General features: G+C 34.3%; 1 protein-coding gene across 3 annotated transcripts in view; it reads right to left on the minus strand.

Annotated features, from left to right (window-relative positions):
• The window catches only part of LOC111503344 (uncharacterized), a 66,523-nt gene that overhangs the window by 12,222 nt on the left and 37,965 nt on the right, over positions 1 to 16,336 (minus strand). For all 3 annotated transcript variants that reach the window (XM_074170006.1, XM_074170005.1, XM_074170007.1), the window contains exons 2-6: positions 16,122 to 16,215; positions 13,491 to 13,761; positions 9,464 to 9,753; positions 1,397 to 1,669; positions 851 to 1,283 (exon numbers count right to left, since the gene is read on the minus strand). In XM_074170006.1, coding sequence (XP_074026107.1) covers positions 851 to 1,283; positions 1,397 to 1,669; positions 9,464 to 9,753; positions 13,491 to 13,761; positions 16,122 to 16,202 — 1,348 coding nt within the window. In that variant the 5' untranslated portion in view covers positions 16,203 to 16,215. The remainder of the gene's footprint in view (positions 1 to 850; positions 1,284 to 1,396; positions 1,670 to 9,463; positions 9,754 to 13,490; positions 13,762 to 16,121; positions 16,216 to 16,336) is intronic.

The following is a 16,336-nucleotide window of genomic DNA, read 5'->3' on the forward strand; positions in this document are numbered from 1 at the left end:
AGTATATGCAAGAAATTCCTCTGTGACGGGTAACTTGCACGAATGTCTACTTGAAACAATTCAATGTCCATTGTGGGATTATCCAAGGAAGTAGTTGTTATTCGGCAGGCATTTGCCATATCCTTCTTTGTAGATACGTTGGGAGGGGCAAATATTTCGAGTTCATTTTGAAATATTTATTTTATTATTAAATTCGTATCATCGTTACAGTCTGCAAGTTTATTTTGATTTCCATATCATTCTTCTAATAGTAGTAACCCACTCCACCCTTAATATGTATACTGTTCAAACTCGTAATGACCTCGTTTGAGTATTTCTTGAGATATTAGGAATTTGATTCACTCTATAAAAATCTAGTAACAAATCTAATAATAGTAATCTTTATTCAAACTGACATTCTAATTTACATAGTTTACAGGTAATAATTAAAGATACAATATATTATTATCCTGTAGTCATTTTTTATGTAGGTATTCATTATGTTGTCAGCACAGGTTTAGAATCACTGTAGGCAATACTGAGTAGTGCAGTGACTAAGATCAAGTTCAGACTTTGGCGCGAGGTATTAATCCATTTTACAGTATACATTATGTTTGAGGTTGACAAAATTAGGTTGAGTTATTTTTGAGCCAGGTCGTCGTCGTCAAGAACTAAAACCCCGTCGATTAACGTTTGAAGTTTTTTTTATGGCTATATTATATATATATATATATATATATATATATATATATATATATATATATATATATATATATATATATATAAACTGAAACCACCAAGGAAAGAAAATGTTTTCACTCTCCGATTCACGGATTTAAACAGAAATACTCTTAAATCAATAAAGACTTACCGGATCTGCATATAGCCAAAGAAAATATTCCAAACATGAAAAGCGTCCTCTTGGCAACATTTACTCGATCACAAATAGGAGGTAGAATCAATCTGGCCAAGATATCAGTAAAGGCCTGCACTGAGAGAAATAGAGCGATATCTTTCTTGTCATACCCTATGCTCTGGAAGAAGAACGGAAGGACCGTTTTGAAATTCTGTTCAGCAACGTACACTAGGGACAGCCCAAGAACTAAATTGAGATATATTGGACACTTTAAGAGATCTAGGTCCATAAACTCCACAAATTTTTGCCAAATCGTTTTCTTCGGTTTCTTTTTTTCTGTTGGTTGGGTGATAGGAAGGCTTTTTATAGGGTGAGACTGAACACCAGGATAACTCATGTTTCTACGCATGTGCTTTGACATTTGTATAGGTTCGTCGGAGTCTTTTGTCTACAATGAGAGGTCATTAATGGGGACGAGAAAGTTGCATTCCATTTTGTGAAATAAGAAAACACCATTTTAGGAATGATTGTTTTGATTCGAATCATATTGCAAAAACTTACATCAAACTGCAGCTGAATGCTAGAACCAGTGAAGTCGAGCCTAGAATAGCTAGATACCATAGATTCCGTTGAAACTTTTCGTTTTTTCTGTCCTCCTGCGAAACTCAAGGTAGAGAAGTTTCTGGGAAAAGTCGTTTTTCTAGTGAGTCCACTTGTTTTACTAAGATCATCCAAATTTTTGATAGCCGTCTCGGAACTGATTTTTGTCAGTAAGGTTTGTCCCTCAGGCAGCTCAACATCTTCATCCTCAGTTTCTTTTATAGTCTCCATTTCCTAAGAAATATGTTAAATGTGAAGTAAGTAATTTTTCATCAAGAAATGGTGTGGAATGAGGAATAAATGTGAACGAAAAATGTTGACCAAAATATAAAGTATTACAAAATAACTCATTTGAAACAAAATAATTTGACTCCGCCCTATGGCGAATTTAGATCTAAATTTATGGTGAGGGTAGTTTCTGAATTTTGGGGAGGGAATAATTTATATAAGCAGGTAAGTGCGTGTTTATATTACAATAATCATTTGAAATGTATTGAATGTTCAAAACAAACACTGTTCCCAAACACCAGAACTGCAACACTCTTCTCGACGCGCGTTGGCGTCTTTAGGAGATGAAATGAATCATGACTCTAAAACTGGTTTCTATATCTAACAGGGTACACTTTCACTCCAAGAAACACATCAATGATTTAGAGTTGACATTCGCGGGTGATTTTATTGTGAAAATTCCCGCAAAAATCTAATGTTATATACCGATTTATATTGGACAAGTAAGATTACCACGGGAGTATTGATAATTTAATTGAGAATTGTCTCCATAATGAATTATAAAGGAATCCATTGCCTAAGATGGTTTCAGAAATGAAAAACACATTCAAGAAGTGTCGAAACTTGATAGCTTTAAAGATGAAGATGATTTATTATTCTACAATTCCTAAAATATACACTATATATAGTCTACCAAAAATTCACAAATCTGGCAAGTCGGTGCGACCAATTATCTCCGCCATAAGTTTCCTCACTTTTAAAATTGCTAAATGGCTAACCAAACAATTTGCAACTTTCTCAATGTCACAAATAATTTCAAGTTTTGTTAATTACATGAATCCATAGATGAAATTAAGGTTTATTGGCGAAATGGAGAAATTTGAATTTTGTTGTATCGTCCTTGCTTCCAAGTGCCCTTATAACAAAAACAGTTGAATATTTGGTGGGTCTTCTGAAGGTCAATAGTCTCGATGGAGAATTAATCGACGACTACATAAATAAAACTGAACAAAACCTGCAACAAGCAGAATTGCTTCCAGTTCAACAACTGTTTCTACAGGCAGCACGAAAGCACGTTAAATGAGAAGTTGGATGGAAGTACCAAAAGTTTACTGTCAAAAAAGTTAGAACAATTTAAAATAAATAATGACAGCGTACGCAGCGCCCTCTAGATGTAACATGAAAATGAATACGAAATTCTGATTTCCCACGTCAAAAAAACCCCGGGCACCGAATTTCGTGCAAATAACTTATTTTTTGCAAGAGTTATTTTCAAAAAGCGAACAAAAGAATTCAATTTCAACACCCCGTATCTCCGAAATGAAGCATTTTCGGACACAAGTTCATATAGACTTTTTTTCTTAAAATCGTCTCAGGAATGCGTCACTTGAATATTTTAACGTACTTATATTTAAGGGAAGTTCGAATTTTTATCCTTTTTCTAAAAACAAAAAATTCTGGCGTCCAGCCAAAATTCAATTTCAAGAGCCTTGCTTGACACCTAATACAATCTGAAACTGGCAAGTCAGTCCAAAGAACACCACTTCAATCTCTACTGCACTAGCCTGGTAAATCTGCAGTAATTATTACGTTACAATTTACATATGAAATTGAAAACAACGAGGAGTTACTATTCTTACATATTTTAGCAATTGAAATATATTTCAATATGAGATTCAGCGCACATAAACAATGATCAGGGCATGATCACCTTGAGATTTGCTGGAATCTGAAACGTTATTGGTCAAACGACCATAAACTGCTACAAATTGCAGATGCGTAGTAAGATTCAGTGCGAAGTGCATCGTCGTTGCATCCATTTTAATAGCAGGGATTAGAGAAGAGTGTTCCAGTTCTGATGTTTGGAAAAACTGCTTGTTTTGAATTTATTTTACGCCAGATATTTCAGTTCCACCTTTAATTTTAGTATTGCATGTTGATGTCGGGAGGGATTACCCCCCATAAATCTGCCCTTGAAAATTAGGAACATTTCCTAATTTTACTGAAGTTTATATTTCGGTCTGGTTCAAGGGAGTCCATATATGTACTATTACATACTTATTTCGATTTATCCTCACGTTGAAAACTATATGGACACTCTTGCCTGGTGCTAGGACTTACATTTGTCCAAAATCATAAATACAATAGAACAAAGAATGTATAATGCATTAAATACATGCAAAGTGAGTTTATATTGGTGAATAATTTCAAATGGAGGAGAAATGACGATAATTTAGTGATTTTTGAAAAATTGAAATCGACACTACAATCTAAACACTAAATATAATTTGAAGAAAAATTGATTTTCGTGCAAAAAATGGCATCAGGCTAGGTGGATAAAATATTCGTACAGCTTGTCAAATGTAGGAAGAACTTTCTGAATTCCGTTATGGTACCGGCCAGTAGAAGTACGTTCGTTAGAAGACTATGAGAGCGAGAGAGAGAGAGAGAGAATTCTCAAGTCTCTTCCTCAATTTGACAAGCTGCAAGCTGTAACTTCATCTACTGTTCATCGAATATTTAAATAAGTCAGTAACATATTTTCAAAAAAGGGTATACGTTTCTTATTACTTATTCACATAACCTAAGAAGTATGAAGTGAAAAATTATCAAAATGAAAACTTCATGCTGAAACCGTTAACAAAGTGAGAGAGCTTGCAAAACATATTCTAAACTAAACATACTAATGTTAAACATTATAGATAAATTGAATGATAATAAAACTCCAAAAAAAAACTTATCTTAAATTGATACTTCCTCACAAGAAATATACTGGAGGTAGGTTTTTATGATGGAAGTGTCTTGGTCTTCGTAACAGAATGATTCAAATTGCCAACCGACAAAGAGCTGTGTCAATGTTTGGGCCGAGAATACCCATCGGGTTTGGGCCGAGAATACCCATCGGGTTTGGGCCTCATTAGTGCCGGTCTTGGCTGTTTTTTGTATTACAACAGGGAAATCTTGAAGAAAATAACTGGCTGTCTGCAGTTTGTCTTTGGCAGAAGAATTAATAGTAATTGTGTAATTTCTTTGAGGGCATAACAATATTTATCTTTTTTAAATTCACACTTTTGACTCTTCCGACTAACATTTCATAACTAAATTAAATGATTTCTAAATTAAAGATATATGCATTTGAATTTTTATATTAATGGTTTGCAATCTAAAAATTAATATATTCATAAAATTCTTTTCTGGCAAGTATTTTCTTGGATAAGATTAACCCAGATGTCCGATTATCAAGTTAACTTCTACATATCTGATACCATATTATGGAATCAGTTGTTTCAAAAATTTGTGATTTTATGGTTGATGATGATAATATAAAATACTAATGTATATGCTTATCCATGCTTTGTAATTGTTTCTGATGGTTACCTCTGTGGACGCAAAGAAAAACAGTATCTTCTGCTGCAGCATTAGAAAAGAAAGAGTAATATGACAAATGATTGTGTTACATAATTACCGTCCAAAATTTCAAGACGTGAATGTTATTTTTCATTAAAAACGATTCACCGAGAAAGGAACAAAAACTTTGTAGTTTCCAAAACAATTTGTAAATATAAAAAAAAAGTTATGTTTCGGGGGATATCTGAAATTTGAAAAAAATTAAAGCATGTCCATAATTCTGAAAAACAATATTTTCCTTAATTTAACGAAGTTATATGCAACTTTATATATTTTATTCCATGTTTATGATGATTGCGTATATTTCATAATGATCATTATATAGCTTCAAGTTTTGTGTATTCATTCTGAATTTGGTTACCGAGTTACCGTTTATATAATATAATAAATAAATGAATGAGTAGATCAAAGTGAGTTCTTTACAAAGGTATCTTAAAAAACTGATCGAAATAAAAACGAAATTGATTATAAAAAAATTGAAAATAAGGAACATTTTTACGAAATTCAAGATAAAATACGCAAACAATTACTTCCACTTTAAATTCCACAGTCACAATATTGCTTGTTGTAGTTCCTTCCTCGATAATATAACGTTAATTCAGCAAATATAAAGATGACTCACAAATCTTTGTGTAAAGTTACCTATATATGTATGTTGAGGTTCCTAACTCAAATAGAGCAAGCGCCAAATGAGATGGCGAGCGATCGCGCAAGTATAGACTGTCCCAACTAAGTTACTATTGAATTACAATAAACCCCTTGTCGGCCAGTTTCCTCACATCTTCCAACTTGAAAGTTATATTCTTTTGGGGCACGTTGTTTTTGACAGTAGGGTGGAAGCCGCACAACGTTATGTCCGTGTTCAAGCAGAACCTCATATAATTTGTATCTAATTTGATGCTTTTTATTTACCTTGATCAACTCGTTTGATTCGGGTTTGAACATGTTAGGAGTGATCATAATGCTTTTTTTGTGCAGCCACTTCACCATGTCAGCCTTGCTAGAATTTGTGTTGGGGGCTGGAATACCGCATTCACAGGTAAATTTAGGATCAACTTTTCTTGTTACCATAAACCATAATTTTCAGAACTAATTTCTAAATGATAATCCGCTGATGTTGTGCCTGATTCAAATATAAGACAATTAGGTATAAAGCCAATGTCCCTCCTGCATGGACAATAATGAGTCGTGGTCCCTTCGAAATGTTTTTGAATAATCCTTTGGTTGATTCATCCGTCCAGTTCTTGGAAGATGTATGTACACTATGAAGGTATGTTTCATCAAGAAACACAATTGGTCGTTGTTGGCTACGAAAATAATAGATTTTTTGGAAATACTTGATCCTCAATGTTCTAATGTCCATTTTCTCTACTAACATTTTTCTATTATTTTCAGTCATTCTCTATTTGAAATCTAGTTTCTTTAAAATTCTACGAAGAGAAGGGCTGCCTGGTGAGAGACACTGATACAATATAAAACCTGAATTTTTCTGATTCTCTTTACTACACCTTTTTCTTTGCCAATCATTGCTGGGGCCCCGTCAGTTGAAAGCGAAACTATTTTATCAAAACTGATATTATATTCCGTAATAAAATTATCAACGGGTTTGAATAAGTCTTCTACTCGAGTGTTACCTTTCAACGGCAATATATAGCAACTCTTCCCTAAAAATCTGACACTCAATGTCGAAAAATCTTACGAAAATTGGCATTTGTTCATCATCAACAATGTCACATGATTCAAGTGCTATGGCGTAGCAAGGTGTTTTGCAGAAGTTCAAGAAGAGTGTTTTTAATGTTCGCAGCTAAAGTTTCAGTTCTTCATTACTGCTCGCTGACAATGGAATACTTTGAATTGCAGAGACATCTTTTTTTTTCTTCAAAAAGTGACGTAACCACTGCCAACATACATTCCTTCACTATCTCATAATCTGAAAATGGTTTCTGGTGTTTATTAAGCGTCCAGCACACACGTAACTCTGATTCTGTGGATTTTTCTTGGTTGCTCATGCAATGAACTAGTTATTTCGTAAGAACCGAGATATGTCTGATTGTTTTCTTTGCGAGCCTAACTGCCAAGACAAAAGTTTTTGTGGAAATGCTGATGAATTGATTCGTAGTGTCGCTTCAAATTTCCACTTTTAACAATTGCGACAGTTTTATTGCATATAAGACACACTGGAACCGCTTGAGGCTTATCAGGCAGCGTAAAACAATATTGTTCAATCCATTCTGTCAAAAACCTTCTATTTTCTGTGTAGACTTTTCGTGTTCCAGGATCCATATCAAAGTAGGTACAGAAAGATTTTTTATCAAACGAACGAAAACGACAGAAATCATAAAACAAATTTCCGGTTAATCCGTTGTTTGTGCTGCGACTGATGAATGGCCGTCTGCTTTCAGTGCCACAGTATACTTATATACAGTAGTCCCACTTAGCGTCGGCCCCTTTGATGTTGGTATCCAGGAATTTCGGTTTTTACAATGCTGACGTATTTGACACTAATGACATTTCTCCCTACTACAATCTCAACCAAAGCGTCTAAACACTGCTCAACATAACAACTATTCATATAAACTGCTCAAAAAAATATAGTCGATGAAAACCATGTTGGACACCTGAGAAAATTGTACAAATGATAATTTTACATTTGTGTAATATTCAAGTAACCCAGATCATTTGGACAATGATGAACTATGTTTCAAGTAGATTTTAAAAATTCATGGGATCGGCAGATTTTTATATTCGGATGTGACAGAATATATCTTTTCAACAAAAGAAAAGACAAGATGAAGAACGAGTTTTGTTATTCATGAACCATTGTACGAATCCATGCGAAATTTCTTTGTAGTGATTTTTGGGGTCAAATATAGCATATTCATTTATTGATTTGAGAATTCAAGATGGCGGACGAGTTTGCCGATTCGATAATATCAAGGGACAATTATTAAAAATATTCCTAATCGAATTCATCAATGAAGATTTAAGAATCTGTACAGCCTATTCTTTTCGAATTATGTAGTACTATTTAGGACTTGAAGAAGTAAAAAAGTAATTGTGTAGTAGGTTGGATGAAACCCATGAAATTCGACAACTATGGAAGGGTTGCGTGCCTGTCTTGAACTCGTCGTTTGCGCAGACCTGAGACTGCAACTCCTGGGTCTGCGTGTGGAAAATTCAAACCAAAAATCACCCGAAGTGGGATTACTGTATAAGTATACTGTGTCAATACTTTCTCACTCCCCCACTATCGATTTCGATACGCGCACGTGCTTCTTTCAACAAAACAAAACAGGAGCAAGTACGCGGTGCGCTTTGAAAATATTTAAATCACATCAGTCTGATTCGCACACACAGGATAGGAAACTTATTAGTAGTAAGTAAAACATGTTACCCGGGCAACTTGAAATAGAATACGTACTAAGTTAGATTTTATTTGTGTTATTTTAATTTTTATATGTATTTTGTATATAATACAATATTTGGGGCGGTCCGCGGGTCAACCTTTCGCGATCCGTAAACGGATCGCGGTCCGCCTGTTGCTGACCGCGGCTCTAGAGAGAACATTTAATATAAGGAAGATTTTGCAAATTTTCATTTACAATATTTGGCAAGCGGTTTTTCATACCCTGTATATCACAGGTCGATTTCAGATATATCGTTTGAGAGAGTTACCAATGTAGAATATTCGACAAAAAAAAATTTCAACTGGACTTGGCACCACTTTATAATTTCAAATATTCTGAGTGACGAATATTGGAAAAAAAAACCTGTCATGCTAGATATCTCGAAAACCATCAATATTTTCGAAGTGCAGATATACATAAAGTTTATTTTATTTTCTATGAAGAAACCGAAAAAGCGATAAAAAATATAGGTTGCCATTTAAAAAGACACAGTTGGGATCCGCCCAGAAAAAATCGAACACCCTGTGTGACCGCCAATATTTTTATTTTGTCGAGCTCGAGCAATAAGGTAATATTATAGAAAATTAGATTCCTATCTGCTTCCTATATAGAGATATGGAACACCGCGCCACTGTTGCAGGACCCTGTATAGCTTGGTAGTTTTTATGAAATTTCATAGAAAAAAAAAGATCAACCCTTCGATAAGAATATGATTAAATTTTATATGAAACTTAGACTGTGATTATGATTCCACCTTAATCAAATATTCTTTATGAAGTTTCTGACATTGATTTTCAACTTAGTTGCATCCAAAAATTTAACAAGGAGAGAATTAGAAAGTTCGACTAGATATGAGAGTCGCAATTATTATTTGAAATCTTCTATTATTTGACCAAAAAAAAACTTCATTTCCCAATCTAAGAAAATGACCATTTTTACCTTTCAAATATCAATGTTTTTAAAAACTAAACAATTTCAGACGTACCTGATGGTATCCACCCTCTGCCTCTTCATCTTTTTTTTCAGGAATGAAATGCCATTCGGCTGGTTGAAGCACTGATGATCCAGCAATACCATTCATTGCGAATGCACCCAGTACTAGTATAGCCCCCCTGAAACTATACCATTCCAATAAGTACCGTATGGCTTGTGGCATAAGCATCATTCCAAGAGCAGTACCAGCCAGAGAAAATCCAATTGCTTGTCCTCGTCGGTTGACAAAGTAATTACTTAAAGCAACAAATGTTGATGAGGATGCTAACCCAACACCTAAACCTGAAAGTATAATGGAAATATACACTTATAACTCCAGACATCACCATAAGATGGCTAATGAGATGCTTCCGTAATGCATATCAACAGAATAAACCACATATAATAATGATAATTAATGTTCGAATAAATAGCATCCTAATTTACATATATAGTCCACATAGTAGTAATTATAGAGACAATATATGATTATTTTAAATTTGAAGCAATTCAAAGCAACACTAGATAATCATAAAAAGATATCCTGCTTTTAAGGGATCCATCAGTTCACGTTCAGAAGTTCCAAAAGAAGTACATTAATTCACTCTTGCTTTATGAAATAAAGAATTCATTATTCGGTAATAATAAGAACGAGGAACATATCTTGTAATTGGTTCTTGTGGAATGGTCGCGTATTTTAAAATATAGAATCATTTGCATGAAATCCACAAATTTCACCGGCGACGTTCGAAAAAAAAAATATCGCTTTGAGAACAAAATAAATAAAAAATAAAACGATTTCAGTCATGAAGGAAATAACAGTTTAAAATTTATCGTCTAACTAGCGAGAAGGAGAAAATGTTTATGTGAGAACACTTGTGGGTCATATATTATTATTTCAAAAACTAGACCGCTGGACGGAAATCTTGGATAAGATAAACAGCCTAGGTCATAAAGACTTGTAGAGTGGCGACAGTAATCTGAACAAAAGGCTTTCGAAGTTTTGCTGAGTGAAAAATTTCGTGGGAAGTCGGAATTCTGAGACTTGAAACCGAGCTTAGCGTCCATTAAAAAAAAAGGCGGGGTTATGGGTTAATTAATCATGATCTCGACTAATTGAAGTTGGCCCCGAGAGAAAGAGAGCCTCCCGGAATTGGTCGAGGGAGGTGACGAAGATTTTGGAACAGGGAAACGGATCTTGAAAAAGTGGCCGGGAGAGAGGCATTGGGAAAAGAAAAGTCGTGGACGGAGGTCTTTAAGCGTAGGGGAGCGAGGGGATAGAGCGGAAAGAACGCGCGGTCGAGCGTTTATTTGAGCGATAATAAGGAATGTTTTAAAGATTGGAGAAATAGCGCGATTTATATGGTTTATTAGGGAAATAAAGAAGTGTTAATCTGAGCGTATGAGCGTATATCTGGCGGATTTATAGTGAAATTTCGGAATAATAATTTTGTCTACCGTGGCCGGTAAAGAGAGTGAATTCTCTCCGTGAAGTGAGGTTTTTACACGACATTGAATAACGGATTACTACGTCCACTCGAGATCGAAACTTTTGGATTAGCCGAGGAAAAATTTGGAAAATAGTCGTTGGTGAGATTTTATGTACTTGTCTGAATAACATTTGTATGAATTTTGGGAAGGAGTTAGCCAAAAAGTAGTATACAGAGTGGCGCAAATGTTTTTCGTGTGTTTTGATTCTTTTAAAGTTTCAAGCCAGTATTAAAATGTCATAGGCTGGTCGAGCTGAGTATTACAATCATTCTCCGTATACGATAGCACAGTCGGCGAAGGCACGCAAAAATAGATGTTGACGTTAGGAAGTAAAAACTAGTAGTACCTTCAGTACACGGTTATATTTTTTTTATTGTTTAGTGTATTGCATATCAGAAATTTAGTTTGTTTTCCTTCGGTTTGTTTATCATCCACCGATTCTTATTATTACATTTTTCTGTTGTTTTGTTGTTCCTCAGTTTTTATTTTTTTATTATTCAATATAATATTTTATTTACAAAGTCGAGTTTTCTTTCAAAACTCCAACTTCGTAACCTCCTAGAAAAGAAAAAACAAAAGCTGCGAACTCTCAAAATTCTAAGAAAAATCTACTTAAGACCTTTTCTTCGTGCAAAAGGCCGAATTCATGTTTTCTTTCGGACATAGCCTACTAATCCAAGAAAAAAAATTTGATGTGAAGTTAGTACTTCACAGAGTCCAAAAAAAAGGAACCCAAATTTTACAATGTTCAGGAAAAATGAACAGGTTGAAGTAAGGAGGTGCTAACTCAGACAGCGTTTTGAGTATGGAAATCATGAAGAAGAGTTAAATATCATCCTAATGGGATGTATCTGTTACACTTCAAAAGCATTAGCATTCCCCTATTCTGTAACTTCTACAATGAAGATATGAACTTTGTAGCAAGTAAAAATAGTAGGCTAGCACATTAATCGAATTGTGAAATGTTACATCAATCGCTACTTTTACTTCGATAAATTTATCTGAAGTGATTAGATCTAAACCCTGATTGATATTCCATTAAAAGGGAATTATTCTGTATATATTCATATAACGGTTCACGTTCACAGGCGTTTCTATGACTTTTTAAATGACGATGGGGTATTCATGAGACGAAAATTGCTAGCTTCGGTTATTATTTATTTTACGTAGTGGAACAGCTGTGCTGATTTCAAGTTCGCTACTGTAAGTAGCGAAGTATTAACAAAGTGCAATATGACATGTCCTATAACTCACAGCATAATTCATTGTTAATAATGTCGGAGCTTCACTTATTATCTAGTTTTGAAACCACAGTTTTCATTTTCATCATGATTGCTGGTTCAAATTTTGACATGAATTATTTAATTTCCGCGAGAATATTAGCAAACCAGAGCTAAAACAAATATCCTACTGTCTAAGATACTCTATATGAAATATGTTTTGATCATTGAGGCAGTATCCTGCTCGGATATGGCAATAATAGTACTTAACGGATTGTTGAATACAATTTCAAAAGGAATGAGACTTTGGACTGGTTTTATTAGAGTCCAAATGTGTTTGCCATGTTTTTTCCTGATGTATCGACTTCTCTTTTGCAAGTTTCATGTTAGCTTATGAAACTTTGGAGCAATTTATGAGGGACTTGGCTAATTTCGAACTAATACTAAGTGACTATGAATCAGAAGTCTCACTGATGATGCCACATACGAAAAAGATGACTCAAGGAGGATAATTTGGTTCTCAGTGTGATTTTCTTCGGGTTTGAAGGCCGTGGATTGTTAAGGGAGGCAATAGAAATCCACAAACATACGGATACTTTCAACAGAAAAGAAGAAGTTGTGAACCTCAATCGAATAGCAAGAATAACAAACATTGTGACGGCAGGTAGAAAAAGGTCATCAGATGTTATTGACCTAACCTAACCAAATCCAGACTACCTGAATCAACAGAAACATGCTTTACGAAATTTATCTAAGCTAGGTACGGGCATAACCACACCAAACTACCTGAGGAGTCAACATAAAAACGCGTTACGTAGCCATAATATCCAGTCATTGGATATATTAACTCAAGATGTATAAACCTCCGAAGAAGCTAGCCACTCGCGCCAGCGAAACGCCAGGAAGAAATTCCAAAAATCCAGGGCCTTCAAAGCCGAAGTATATTCACACTGAGAACCTCGGCTGGGAAATCCTACATCAACGACAAATTATTTTTCTCAGTGTTGTGGTGATGCAACACCAGACAGTGCTGTTTCGACCGGTCATAGGTCTAATCGGAGGTGCTAGATATTTTTTAGTCTTCTGTCGATCCCATAGATAGCGTATTCTTAAGGGAAAGTATCATCGCCTCATCTTACTCACGTTTGTCTTCAGTTGAGTCCAGGTGGTTCAACTATGGCCGGTCGAAACAAAAGCTGTCTTTGGGCTTTGGTTTCATCATCTTTGGAAGATGCTAACTTGGTTCTGGTATGCGAAAAGTTATCATTTTTGATAAACCAAATCTCAATAATTCTCTAATATAGGTATAAATCGGAATCAAATACTTACCATTAATAATACTGTATGTTGCAAGTATATGTGGCATACTTTTGGCGGGAAAAGTGAGTATTAACCCCAGGCTGCAGAGAGCTGTTCCAAATAGAGAGACTTTACGATAAGAGAAGGCACGAATCAACGGCCCCACCAGCAGTCCAGAAAAATTGATGAGAGCGTCCAGGGTACTCATGATGATGGCTGCTCCTGTGGTCTCCACATTAAGCTCCCGGAGAAGATCTCCGAAAAGCAGACCAAACGATTGCTCGATCGATCTTGTGCAGAGCTGAAATGTTTATAAAAACGTGAAATAATAATAGTATAACGATCGATTTCACAGCCAAATATTATTCATCTCCTTTTCAAACGTGACATTTGTTTTCCTGCTTAAATGACCTGATCCTATAAGCTGAAATACTTCATAAACCATTTTGATCCTCATAAAGACTTTCACACCTGGCAGTGAAAAGAGTAGAATAGAACAAACTAGTTTAGCAAAATTGACCAAAACTGTCGCGACGGGACGACTGTCATAGTTGGTTCCAATCTTTTAAAAAAGTGATTTATAGATGCACAAAACAGATCTTGCTTTCCAAGAAAAATATTTTTGTTTAAACGTTTCCCTCTCGTTTAAAACTGCATGAACCACCATCGAGGTGAACTCTCAACCTAACGTAAATGAAATTGAATTCTTTCCAAACACAATCGAAGAAATTCTTCTTGGCTTCTAATCCGTAAAACAACAATCTGGCTAAATTCCACCCATTGTTTGTAAAATGTATCGTCTAGAACATTTTAAAGCTTGTCTAATCTGTACAAAACAGAGGTTTTCGTCTCACCCTATATTGGCAATATCCCTAACGAATGATTATCGCACTTCAGAAGATATTTTGTGTTAGAAGTATTTATTTGATTTGCACTCTCATGATATTGGCATGAAATTAAAAAAATTTGAACGTTTACTGATAAATCAGATTGATCTTTTTGTATTATTTCTTCAAATATTTTGACAAAGCAATATCGGCGAAATAGGACGATAGTCGTGATACGGACATAAAATGAAAAATTTTTGAACGTTTACTGATAAATCATATCAATCTTTTTTGAATTATTCTTTAAAATATTTTGACTATGCTTAATATCAGCGAAATTGGACGATATTCGCTATTTTTATGAAGAGGCTTAATCTTTGAGAATTTCAGCCGAATTTCATCAACTCCGGGGTATGTTTTCAACTATGATATTTCTATCATTTCGGTTGGCTTTGTCTCTGTGAAATATATAGTTTGTCTTCTACTTGGTTTTGTGACTGCTTTATTTATTAATTTGTCTGCATATTTTTCACCCATTTCAGATGAGTTTGAAATCTCTATTGAATTATCCGTTATAGTTCTTTTGCAAAAGTGTTCATTTAATCAATTTTAGATTTCTGTTTTGAAGACTATGAAATATCATTCATACAGCCCTATAAATATTTACGATCGTTTTTATTGACCTCAATTTTTTTTTGATATTTAATTTTCACTGTTTTCATTAAAAAATCCAATTTTTAAATTGTTGTTATTGTACTCAGAAAATATTTTTTTACTGACACATTTTACTATACCTACCCGCGGTAAACCAACATTTTCGCCTGTTTCTTCTCTATTAATATTAATAGTTTTTGTTGAATTTTGCGTTTAGGTTTCAATTTTGTTAATAAACATTTCAGTACACATTGGTGATGAAAATGATGCATGACCACTGCGTACTGTGATAAATCAGAAAATAAATGTATGCACAATATCTGTTTTTGTAGTTAATGTTTATTTTTTCGAGAACATTTTTTTTTCATCTAGAATTTCTGTATGATGAAAGGAATGCTAGCAAAAAATGACAACCTCACAGGAAATCTAATTGATATGTGATATAATTGGGTGATACTGAGGAAACTATTGTATAGTGATACACGTGTTGCGATTTTGTAGATTATTCAGAGAAAATCTCACAGTAAAGTTCTACTTGATGTTTCATCAGAAAATAATTCCTCGATAGTGTATTCATAGATATGCAAAAGGCAACCAAGGTCGTATAGTGTATACGATCAAACCTCTTTTTCTATTTGAAACAAATATGAAGTAGTAGCTCTAGCTAGAGGTCCTAGCTTCCTTAATATGAAATTAGAGGTGTCTCGCGGTTTTTGGCTACAGAATATATTTTCAAGAAGTTTTAAAATGAACTGAATAGTTTTGGAAAGATGAAAAGCATAGGTGCATAGTTTAATAAAACGATTATTGTTGCAATCATTTGCTTATAAATTTAAATTCGAAATTACGAATGTTTGAACTACAAATTTTGACTGTAATTTCAAAATTTCGACTTTAATCTCAAAATTTCCACTTTGAAATTTCGGCTAATCTTGAAATTTTGACGGTAAACTCGGAATATTGACATTTCAAGTCAGTTTTTCCGAAAATAATGTATAAAGTAATAATAATATTTATTGGGCCCTTCTGCGCTTCCGTACAATATAGCATATACATAACAAAAATTTTTAGGAAACTTTCGAAAATTTATTGTGAAATTCATATTCGCATATATCTTTCTTCATATTGCCAGTGTCACAGCCAAGACAGTTTTGAACAATTATAATGATGGAACACTTACGTTGACGACGCTAACACCGATAACGACAATCCACCCCCATCCGCCATCCGGTGGTACCAATTTCTTGCGTTCATTGAACATGATGCCGGTTCACCTATGAGAAATAAAGAATACTCTGAAGTGAAGTAATTTTTTACATCCAAAACAAGGTGGCATGATGACACCCAGTACAATAAATAGTAATTACAAAAGATAAAATTACTTCAAAAATAAAT

The sequence above is a fragment of the Leptinotarsa decemlineata genome, unplaced genomic scaffold (genome assembly GCF_025532065.1).
Source record: "Leptinotarsa decemlineata unplaced genomic scaffold, Ldec_3_MD MMD2_P_RNA_scaffold_6, whole genome shotgun sequence".
Classification (NCBI taxonomy): Eukaryota; Metazoa; Arthropoda; class Insecta; order Coleoptera; family Chrysomelidae; genus Leptinotarsa; species Leptinotarsa decemlineata.